Source organism: Macrotis lagotis, chromosome 3 (assembly GCF_037893015.1).
Source record: "Macrotis lagotis isolate mMagLag1 chromosome 3, bilby.v1.9.chrom.fasta, whole genome shotgun sequence".
Classification (NCBI taxonomy): Eukaryota; Metazoa; Chordata; class Mammalia; order Peramelemorphia; family Peramelidae; genus Macrotis; species Macrotis lagotis.
The window spans coordinates 18,773,496-18,785,802 of NC_133660.1; the positions used below are offsets into that span (position 1 = coordinate 18,773,496).

Here is a 12,307-nt window from a genome sequence, read left to right on the forward strand (position 1 = left end):
ACCAACTAGGCCAGAAAGAAAAATTGGTTGTTGTCAGAGTTAACGGATGGGTGGACAAGCATAAAGACCCTCACTACAGACTGTTAAGGAAGTGTATCAAAAAACATTACCTACACAAAAAAAATAAAAATCTTTCCATTAAAAGAATTGCTTAATTAATAACCCTAAATGAATTAACAATTATACAATGTAGTAATAAATATGGTAGCAGACAGGTTAAGGTCATCATGGTTTGAGTAAGGGATAAGAAATTAATTAACTATATGATTATTACTTAAACTTGTAATCACATGATTAAAACTTGTAACCATATGAACTATATGATTGTTGATGAAAATTGTACACTCTTGTAACCAAGGAAATGATCTCATCTTGCTTGCTTGAAACATACATGATTCTGAAACTATAAAAATAAATCCAAGCAGCTGACAGTCAGTCAACCTGCTCCTGCCTATACCCACTTCTTGACTCAACTCATTTCTCTGACTCTATCCCTCCTGTCAGGTTCCAAGAACCCAGTGGAGGCTGGACCCCTGCACTTTTGTTTCAAAGACCTATGATAAGATCTGTAAAGTGCCTTGCACAAGAGCTAGAAAATTACTCAAAATGATTTTTGAAAATTCTTGGGAAGTTTGATGCAATGAATGTGTTGGGTCCTTCTATTAATAACACCCAAGCTCACTTAGAGCTCAAAATACAAATAACTAAAAAATTTATGGGGCAGCTGGGTGGCACAATGGTTAGAGCACCAGCCCTGGAGCCAGGAGGACCTGAGTTCAAATCCGACCTCAGGCACCTAATAATGACCTAGCTGTATGGCCTTGGACAAGCCACTTAACCTCATTGCCTTGCAAAAAAAAAAAAAACCTATAAAAATATTTATTCGGGGATTAAAGAGAATCAGAGGCGAGTCAAAATAGCCAGAGAAGACTACCCAAGTAGAGTCAGAAAACCATTGACAGCTATATGGAAAAAACCTCTATTGTGATAGTGACAAATCAAAGCAAAAAGTAACAGTCTCAAAGCTGGAGATGCATCTGGTTTTATATGGCACTAAACAGAAATACCCTCTCTAATGCACCCAAACAATGGACCTCCAGCTTCTTCTGAAAGATGATGTGAGACAGCTTCTGAATATGGGAATCTCAGAAGTTATCTTGTCTCAGATCCCAGATTTAGTGCTGAAAGATCATCTACTCCGGCCCCTCATTTGATAAATGAAGAAAGACACTGAGAATCAAAAAGAGTGACTCCTCTAAGGTCACACCCAGACTTCGTTGTCAGTCTTCTAACTCTGAATACAAGGGGTTTATATCTACTTGGGGACAATTCTGCTGGTTAGGAAGTTGTTCCTTATAGATCCTCAATCTGCCTCTCTGCAACATTCAGCTAGGACACTTGGTTCTGCCCTCTAGGGTCAAACAGGACAAAGTTTATCCTTCTGTTGAACAGCTATTCTGCTGAACTTGATCAACACTTTTAGTCTAAGGTGAGAAAGGTTGGAAGACTTGGTCTAAAAACCAAACAAACCCAATTCTATGGAAATGAATAGATTCTAGAAGGCAAAGGAGCTAGGATTACCACCCAGAAAAACTGGGTATAATCCTTCAGAGGAAGAAATAGATATTTATGGAAATGGATGATTTCCAATAAAGAGATAACATGAGGAATCATAAGGGACTTAATAAAGTTAAATGTTTGCATTCCTATATGACAAGATGATACATAAAACTCCTAAGAATTTTATCATTATTAAAGCAGGGTTTACGAAGACATAGGACATGAATATGAGTCAATTATATTGAGATGATCTCAACAACAATAAAAAAATGGAAGGGTGAAAAAGTGAAATTCAACTGGAAAAGGGGAAAGGGAGAATGGGGTAAATTATCTCACATCAGGGCAATCCAAACTGAGGTTATTTTAGGGTCACATTAGAATAAATAATTATTTGAGGGCCACACCCAGAATAAAAAATACAGTGCATTAATATGATAATTAATTTGTAGTCTTACCTTAGGTTTAGCAAGCACCATGAAAAGTCATGGTACTTTTAGCTCCTTAGAAAATGGGAGAATGCATATCATCAAAACAACAGGTGAAAATCTGAAGCCCAAAAGCAAACAGAAAACAACAAACAGTATAAAGGTAGGTGCATACTCACTAGTCTGCATCATACAGATGAATGCATCCCAAAGGTCAGTTGTAAATTCCATGCAATATGTTCCCTCTATATCACTGCTAAAAAATATCAAAGAAAATTAACATCAATGTTGGAATTAAAAATTCTAATATGCATTCCATGCAAACTATGATTTTATTTTTTCACTCATGAAAATTAAAATAGTTGGGGGGAAAATCCCATAAAATTTCACTGCAGATGGTATGAATCCTGCAGGCCATATTTTGGACAGCCCTGATCTCACATAAAAGAGGTGTACAAGGAAGACCTTCTAAGGTAGAGTAGGAGTGGAAAATGTCAGACCTGCTGACCATTTGGTCTGGTGCTGCTATGGCAACCCTAGGTGAGACTCTAAATTCAATAAATCTAGGATCTTTTTAGGGATGAATTATTTAAATATTTGACCAAATACAGCAGGTGAATATGCTATAAATATTGAAACATCCCTTTGCAGGAAAAAAAAAGGTTTACCATCCCTGCAATAAAAGGAAAGGGGGAGAATGGGAAATTCTTTTTTCAATTATATAAATATTTGGTCTTTCAATTATATATTTATTTCTCCCTACCTATAATTTTTGTAAGGTTTTGAATTTTACAATTTTCCCCCATCCACGCTTCCCTCCCCCCTCCCCCAGAAAGCAATCTGATAATCTTTACATTGTTTTCATTCTATGCATTGATCAAAAATGAATGTGTTGAAAGAAAAAATATGTCCTTGAGGAAGAAATAAAATATTAGAGATTATGTAGGACATAATCAACTTTTTTAAAAACTGAAAGTAATAATCTTTGATCTTCATTTAAATTATATAATTCTTTCTCTGGATACAGATGGTACTCTCCATCACAGATACCCTAAAATTGTCCCTGATTATTGCACTGATGGAATGAGCAAGTCCATTAAGGTTGATCATCACCCCCATGTTGCTATTAGGATGAGGGCAATTTTTGACCCTCATTCTCATTTGTGTACACACACACACACACACACATTCAATTGAGAATGGAAATCTATCTTATCCAACTGTGAAGTAGAAGGAGAAGAGGAGATAAGAGAAAAGGAGGAGTGTGCTAAAAGGGAAGGAAGATAAAAGGAGGCAGGAGTTAGAAGCAAAACATTCACAAGGATAGACTGGGTTAAAATAGAGAGAAGGATAAATGGAAGAAAATTGAATGGAGGGAAATACACAATTAGTAATCATAGCTGTAAATGTGAATGGAATGAATTCACCCATAAAACAGAAGCAGAAAGCAGAGTGAATTAGAAACCAGAATCCAACAATATGTTATTGAGAAACATACTTGAAGTAGAAAGACATAGACTTAAAAGAAAGGGTTGTAGCAGAATCTATTATGCTTAAACTGAGGTAAAAAAGACAGGAGTAACTAACATAATCTCACAAAGAAAAAGCAAAAATAGACCTAATGGAAAGAAATACTGAAAACTACTGATAGGAAAAATGCCATAGATAATGAAGCAATATCTCCACTGAACACAAATTCACTAAATTGCAGGGCATTCAGATTCTGAAAGGAAAAATTAAATGAGTTATTGGAGGAAATAGTAAAACTATATTACTGGGGAAACTTAACTTTTCTCTCTTAGAACTGGACTAAATAAGATGTAAATAAGTAAGTAAATAAATAAGATGTAAATAAGTAAATAAGAAGTTAAGGAGATTAAAAGAATTTTAGAATAGACTGTGGAGAAAATTGGGTTAAGGTTTTTTTTTAAAGGTTTTTTTTTTTTGCAAGGCAAATGGGGTTAAGTGGCTTGCCCAAAGCCATACAGCTAGGTAATTATTAAGTGTATGAGACCGGATTTGAACCCAGGTACTCCCAGGACTGGTGCTTTATCCACTGCGCCACCTAGCCGCCTCTCGCTCTACTGTGGACAAAAGTGAATGAGAACAGAAAGGAGTATACCTTTTTCCACATGTGCACATGGAAGCTTTCACAAAAGTTGACCATGTGTTAGGATGTAAAAAATCTTACAAATAAATACAGAAAAGTAAAGGTATTAAATACTCCATTTTTGGACCACAATACAGTAAAAAGTACATCAGTAAATGGCCTTGGGAGTCTAGATTAAAATTTAATTGGAAACTAGGTAAGCTATGCCTAAATAATGAGTGAGTCAAAGAACAAATTATAGAAACAATAGATAATTTCATTAAAGATAATAACAACAACAAATAATAACAACAACAAATCAACATACTAAAATTTGTGGGATTCCAAAGTTATATCTAGAGAAAAATTTAAATGAGAGAGAGAAAGAAAGAGAGAGAATGAATTAGGCATACACTTTTAAAAAACTGGGGATTATTAACAAAGAAAAAAAACAAAAAGCATTGAACTAATAAGTAAAAGTAAGAGATGGTTTTATGAAGGGAACAATAAAAATAGATAAAGTATTGCTTAATTTGATTCAACAAGTAAAGGAAAAGAAAAAGAAATTGAAAGAATAAGAATAGGCATCGAGGAGGGGCAGCTAGGTGGCGCAGTGGATAAAGCACCAGTCCTAGAGTCAGGAGTACCTGGGTTCAAATCCAGTCTCAGACACTTAATAATTACCTAGCTGTGTGGCCTTGGGCAAGCCACTTAACCCCATTTGCCTCGCAAAAACCTAAAAAAAAAAAAAATCACTGTTCTATTTAAATTAGTTTGCTTCAGTCATTCCAATTAAACTATCAAATAATTATTTCATAGAACTAGAAAAAATGATAATTTATCTGGTAGAATAAAAGATCAAGAATATCAAGGGAATCAATGTGAAGGAAGGTTGCCTAGCAGTACCAGATTTCAAATTATATTACAAAACAATAATCATCAAAACAATCTGTTACTGGCTAAGAAACAGATTAGATTCACAATATACAGAAGTAAATATCTACAATGAAATTATATTTAATAAAGCCAAAGACCCAAACCTGGGGTGGGGGCAAGAATTCACTATTTGATAAAAATTGCTAGGAAAAATGGAAAGCAATTTGGTAGGTCTAACATCTTACATTGTATAAGATTAAAATAGATACATAATTTAGACACAGAGGATAATATCAGCAAATTAAGGGAGTGTGGAAAAATGTACCAGATCTATTGATAAGGGAAGAGTTATGACTAAACAAGTGATAGAGAGGTTTGTGAAAAGTAAAATGGATAATTTTGATTACATGAAATTAAAGAGTTTTAGCAGAAACAAAAACAATGCAGCCAAAATTAGATGTGAAAGGATATAATTGATGGACATTTAGAAAGGTTAAGTGACAGAAAAAACACATTTTCCTATGTATTGCTGGCAGCTTTTATGTTGAATTTAGGACATTTTGGGAGAGAAAATGCTCTGTGATATGAATTGGAGAAGCAATCAACTGAGAAAAGGCTTCAGCTTCCTAATTGATTAAAAGAATTATTTGCCAAGAGCTCCAGTGATATTTCCTTGCAGCACCACCTAGAGTTACAGAAGGGCAACGTTTCACATGAGAATTTGATGGTCTCTACTGCTATCTCTAAGAGGACTGTGAGTTCCCTTCTGATTGGATGGAGCAGCAAGCAGATAATGATGGTTGTTCTTTGTTCTTGAAGAAGACCATGACAACAGGGAGGTGATGGTATGACATGCACATGAATTGGTCCCTCTGGGCTAAGGGACCACTTTCCTCTGAGAGGCATGGTGACCAGATATGAATTAGGATGACTGAAGATAGCCCTGGAGGCGAGTCAATCAGGGTTAAGTGACTTCCCCACTGGCACACACCTTGTAAGTGTCAAGTATGTGAGTCTGGATTTGAACTCAGGTTCTCCTGACTCCAGGGCTAGTGCTCTATCCACTGAACCACCTAGCCACCCCGAGCTAGCAAGTGAATAAATTTTTGATTGCCTGGCATTTCTTTAGCTGAAAGAGAATTTGTAACCATGTTCAGAATTAATGCTTTCTAAAGTTCATTTTAAGGGTGATGGTTAGTCAAAAGAGTTTATTCAGGCTATGTTTGGAAAAGTATCAACAGTCAAGTAATAAGAGAGAAGAACCAAGCTAACCATCCAGAGCTGTGACTTACCTGTTTATATCAGTTTTCCTGTCTCCTGTGTTTCCCTGCTAGGTTCTTTGTAAATATGTGCCCACTCTTTATCATAACTAATGAGTACAGTGGTGAAAGGGTGTGATCTGGGTTTCTACGTGTTTTGCGATGCATTTATTTACCTATGCATTTGTTTTAATACTCTAGTATCCAAAACATTATTATTGCTTTTGCATTTATTATTAAGTAAAAAAAAAGATTAAGATTCAGCTTTTAAAAGGTCATATTTGTGAGTGTCTGGTTTTGCAGACATTTTAATAGCTATATTGGTCCTGGCATGGTATGATTCCTGCTACTGGGGAGGCTGAGGTTGTTAGATGCTTGAGCTTGGGAATTCTGTAATGCAATAGAGCCAGATCTGGTCTAATGTCTACACTAAGTCCAGGGCCAGTATGATGAACTTCTGGAAGTCTGCCTAAGGAGGCTCAAGCTAACTCAGATTGGAAATAGAGCAGATTAAAGCTTCCTTGCTAATCAAAAATGATATTGGGGAAACATAAATGATAAATGAATGAATGAATGAATGAATGAAAAAACAAATAAACAAGTAAATAATGGTACTGGGCCCACGAATGCCTGCTGCACCACCTGCCTGGATGAGATAAGGAGATCCAGTTAAAAAAAAGGAAGGGAGAGAGGAAAACAAGAAAGGAGGAAAGAAAGAGAAGACAAAAAGGAAAGAAGGAAGGAAGATAAAAAAGGAAATTAGAAAGGCAGTAAAGAGGATGGGGATTCAAGAACCAGCATAATGAGTAGGAGAAGTATGTTTCCTCTCAATATTGTTACTCCTGGGTTATGGAAAGAGTTTGAATGTTACAGTGTTGTGGTAGGGATCAATCAGTAGAGACCTTGGACCTACTATTATAAGAGCAGGTTGAAGAGGCCTGAGAAGAGGTCCAAAGAAAAGTAAAGTGGTTCCCTGTACCTGGATAAGAGGAATGAGGCCCCAAGCACTATATATTGGGGATATTGATTATACCCACTGTCACATTCCATTTTACTTTTTATATTTTGGGAGCATTAGAATCACCACTGCAGCAAAGAATTAGAAACTGAGGGCTGCCTCTAAAATGGGGAATGACTGAATAAGTTATGATACATGAATGTTCTGGAATGCTATGGAGCCACAGGAAATGATAAGTGAAATGGTTTCAGGGAAACTTTGGAATATTTATATGAACTGATGCTGAGTGAAATGACTAGAATATAGAGAATAATTCATATAATGCAAGTTGTCATCCTATATGGTAAAGACAAACATTTTGGAAAGACTTGGAAACTCTGACCAACACAATGACCAAATGTAATTTCAGACAATTCATGAAGAAACAGGGTACCCACATCCAAAGGGAGGTGAAGAACTTATATTAAAACAAATTGAAATTGAGACAGTTGTTATTTTGCTTTGGTTTTTTGTTATGGCCAATGAAAGGATTTATTTAGCTTAACATATGTGTTTGTAACAGGGTTTTATTTTTCTTGCTTCTTCAATGAAGGTTGATAGGGAAGAGAAGTGGGAAGCAGAGAACATGGACTTGGGAAAAAATGAATTTTGAAAGAGGAAAAGAAGAGCAGCTTATGTTGCTATTAAATTTGAGCTTCATCCTCCCCATGGACTTCGGTCTCTCCTTTTTTTTCCCAGACTCCTTCCTCCCTACTCTTGACATTAATCAATTTCTTTTTTGGTTTTTGGTTTTTGCAAAGCAAAGGGGTTAAGTGGCTTGCCCAAGGTCACACAGCTAGGTAATTATTAAGTGTCTGAGACCAGATTTGAACCCAGGTACTCCTGACTCCAGGGCCAGCTGCCTCATGCACCCATTAATTTTTAAAAAATATTGTCCTCCACTATTGATTCCTATTCATCCTCTGCCAGTCCCCCACCTTGGGTCACCCTTAGTCTGTACCTTCTGTACTCCTGTTCTTAAAAGCATTCATTGTCTGTGGCTAACCATGCTGACTGGCTGTACCTATTTGACCTTCCTTGCTGCCCTGCAGTTCTTACTACAGCTCTGATAAATTATCACACTTCAAGCAGCAGCATTTCTTACTGACCATCCCATCTATTCTTTCATTCACCAGGTAATGCTGCTTTGCTGAGAAAATCATGGCCATCTGCTGATGAAGTAGCTGCCTACTCCACACCTCAAACCCCATCTACCTCTTCCTTTCAACCTTAGAGGAAGAGGGGACCCTTCTCTTTGAACTGCACTCCCCTTTCCACCTCCTTTGGGAGCTTGCCTGTCAATCAGTCTTCTTAACAGTCTCTAGCCTCTTCCTAACCACTGAGGCCTGCTCCACTCTCTGGTCTCCTTTTCAGAACTTCCCAGAATCAATGATTAGGAGCATCATTATTTCCTTCAGCAAACCTGCTCAAAGTCTCATTGCTATTCAGAATTGATTGTCTCTGACAGTTGCTATAACCAAAAAATGAACGACTCCCTCCAATCTTAGTGAAACTGGTCCTTGAACTCCACATTCAATTCATTACCAAGTATATAAAACTTTTCTAGTCTGTCAGGGATGTGCCATACACCTTGTGTTTTGTAGGTACGGCCTTGAAAATCCAGGTTAAGGCCTTTCCCCAACCATGCTGAGGATTCTGTGCAGGCAGTCTTAAAACCCTGCCACCAGAAGTTGTTGTTCAGCCTTCATCCTAGAAGAGGAATCAATGACATCAGGAGGATGATGTGCAAGTGAACTGAATTTAAATGAGGCAGGGTTATGCAGGGTGACCCGTCTCATTCTTTCCTCCAGTGTCATCAGAGTCCAGTGGCAAGAAATAAGTAAAGATGACTGGTGATGGCCCAGCTTGTTACCCATTCAAACTGCCTCCCTTGAGACCTCCTAGAAAGAGTTCTCCACACAGCCTCCACTTCTTCAATTTACATCTCAAGCTTAACTTCCAGTTTCACTGGGGGGGGGGGGGCAATGAAGCAGTAAGATATAATGGTTGTGAAGCAGAACAGGGTTTTTCTTCATCTATTATACAAAGGCTGTGCACTTCACTGTTAAACCTCATGGGCATTTCCCAGTCTTCATCTTCCTTGACTTCTCTGAAACCCCTTCACCTTACTGATGACACTTTTTACTTTGACTATCCTGACTCCACTTTCCCCCAGCTCTCCTCTTGCCTGCCTATCCTATCCTGCCTGTTCCTTCTTGATCTCCCTCCATCTTATGTACAGCACTCCCCAAGGCTCCATTCTAGGTCTTCCTTCCTTCTCTATCCTTTCTCCCTGAGCAATACATTCATATTGATGAATATTAATATAATACTCATGCATACTTATTGAGGAATGCTTATAAATACTGATTGATCTCAAAAATTTTCTTTGTTTTATCATCTCAACATATAGGACTCCATAATTTGTATTTCCAGCTTTAATTTCTCTCCTAAAATCCAGGTCCTGAATCTCAAGCTACCATTTGGACATCTACATTCAAATTACCATTGACATAATTATCTGACCATTTTCCCAGAGGGTAGGGACTATTTCTATTTCTTTTTTATAATTTATTTTCTGTTAATACTTCCAAATTGCTACTCATAGGTTGAATCCCTACAGGGGCAACTGCTACTTACCTTATGTTCTAGGAATAATCATACTAGTGATTACTTTAAATGCTGTAGCTCCTGAGCTCCCCATCAAAGATCAGTTAGTACACAGTTTTGTTTTTTTAGCAAGGCTAATTGTAGTAAATAAGATAGTATTGCCGAATTGGTATAGTAGGAACAAAACACACTACCGCAAAAATATTTCCCCCACCACCAAAAAAATACTCCCTAGGGCACTCTGACAAATACACACAGGTCCAGGGCGGCTAGGTGGCGCAGTGAATAGAGTACCAGCCTTGGAGTCAGGAGCACCTGGGTTCAAATCCGACCTCAGACACTTAATAATTACCTAGCCGTGTAGCCTTGGGCAAGCCACTTAACCCCACTACCTTGAAAAAAAAAACCTAAAAAAAAAATACACACAAGTCCATGGGAATTGTGGGCTAAATGGTAGAGAGGCAAAGAACATGGCAAAGTGATACCTTATAATTTCCAGCATTTCTTTTTTGTTTCTCTCTTTGTAGAATCGTCACAGAGCCTCCTTAGAATGTTGCTCTCCATTAGACAAACAATTCGGCTAGGATCTGAAGATCTGGGCCTTTTTTTCGTTCATACTCAACACGAGTCTCTGCCACAAAGGGTCATGTTCCCTTAAGATGCTTTTTCTTTCTTGTCATGTCTCCAAAGTTCATCTAACTTCCATAGGTCTCTCCACTCCTGATGGGGTGATTCCCTAGGGTGGTGGTGGCAGCACAGTTACTATCTCATCGTGATCACCAGCCCTCTCAGCATCCCCAAGATCCCTTGACATTTCCAATTTGGATACTCATTCCCCTGAGGTAAAGGCTAATCAGAAAGAAACAGAGGCAGCAATGTGTTCTTGGCCATATGGTGGTCAGGAAGGGTATGGGGCTAGCTGCCTTTTTCTCCCTGGCTTCTCAGAAGATAGTCCTGATGCTTCAAAACTAGAAGGAAGAGAATTAAGGGAGAGGCACGCCTGTCTGCTAGCAGATACCTTGAGTTCCAGCTCAGCCATCAAGTAGAGAGCTTTGGCAGGCCCCTGAATCATCCGGGATCGGACACTGGCTCCCCTCAGTGTTCCACGAAGGGGACTGACCAGTAGGGAGCTCCTGCCAAGGCTGGCCCACATGATGCACCGGAGGAACCAGCTCCAGCATGGCCTGGCACCTGGCCCCGTGAGCCGGCCTCCTTGTCTAAGGCAGGGAGGGCACAGCATTGCTTGCCCATCTTTGCTTTCCATTGTCCTTCAGCTCTGCCGTCTTCTCTGATCATCTCCCACAGGTAATGTTTGTCCCCTTTTCCTCGGGGCCCCCTGCTCCCTGATGGAGCTCCCTGTCTAGAAGCTCTGCCCCCCAGGGCTTGGGCTACCTCTCCTTTAGGGGCCATGGACTTGGAGGTCTGTGGAGGGGGGGGCCTTCGCCTGGGGCCTGTGAACCTCGGGGTTTTTTTTTTTAGGTTTTTGCAAGGCAATGGTGTTAAGTGGCTTGCCCAAGGCCACACACCTAGGTCATTATTAAGTGTCTGACGTGGGATTTGAACTCAGGGCCTCCTACTCCAGGGCAGGTGCTCCCTCCACCGGGCCAGGGTCCCTACGTCTTTTCTTTTTTTCCTTAGGAATTCAGTTTATTATTTTTTTTGCTTTTTGCTTGTTTTTAATTTATTTTTATTAAAGATATTTTTTGAGTTTTACAATTTTCCCCCATCTTACTTCCCTCCCCCACCCCCCCCACAGAAAGCACTCTGTCAGTCTTTACTTTGTTTTCATGTTGTACCTTGATCCAGATTGAGTGTGATGAGAGAGAAATCACATCTCTAAGGAAGAGACAAGAAGTCTAGGAGTGACAAGATCAGACAATAAGATAGCTGTTTTCCCTACGTCTTTTCTGCACAGGTTTTGGCCCGTGACCCGGAGCGTGACCGGGAGCGTGACCCGGAGCATGACCCGGCGCATGACCCGGCGCGGGTGTGTGCGCCGGTCGGAGGGCCGCGTCGGTATTAGAGAACGGAGCCCCGCCGCCTCCCCTCCCCCCACCAGGCCGCGGCGCTTCCGGGGGGGAGGGGCACACTCCTTTTAAAGGAGAGGCGTGGCCAGCACGGAGACGGAGGGCGGGGCTGGCGAGGGGCAAGGCGCGGCCCGCCCAGCAGTCGGGGGGGGGTGGGGGGCCCACGCGCAGATGAGGGGACCCAGGCGCGAGGTGGGCCGAGGCCGCCCTAGGGCCCCGGTCTTCCTGCCCCCAAGGGCGGCACTGCGGGGGGGGGGGAGAGCGCGCCCAGGCATGCGTGAGAGGGGGCTCCCGAGCCCGCGCGACCCTTTAAGAACGGGTGCCGATCCGGCGGTGGGCGGGGAGATGGGCGGGGCCCGGCATGGGCCGCCCAATCCCCACGCGCGTTCCCGGGGGGCGGGCTCCGGCGGAGCGCGCCGCTCTGACGTCGGCGGCCCACCCCCCGGTTCCCACCCTGCCGGCGG

The 12,307-nt window shown here is 40.6% G+C and overlaps 1 protein-coding gene across 1 annotated transcript in view; it reads right to left on the bottom strand.

The window, feature by feature from the left end:
- SARAF (store-operated calcium entry associated regulatory factor) overlaps positions 1-11,715 on the bottom strand; it is a 28,199-nt gene extending 16,484 nt beyond the window's left edge. The window contains exons 1-3 of the mRNA XM_074228243.1: positions 11,613-11,715; positions 10,302-10,552; positions 2,165-2,241 (exon numbers count right to left, since the gene is read on the bottom strand). Of these exons, the coding sequence (XP_074084344.1) occupies positions 2,165-2,241; positions 10,302-10,318 (94 nt within the window). The 5' untranslated portion in view covers positions 10,319-10,552; positions 11,613-11,715. The remainder of the gene's footprint in view (positions 1-2,164; positions 2,242-10,301; positions 10,553-11,612) is intronic.
- Positions 11,716-12,307: the final 592 nt, after the last annotated feature.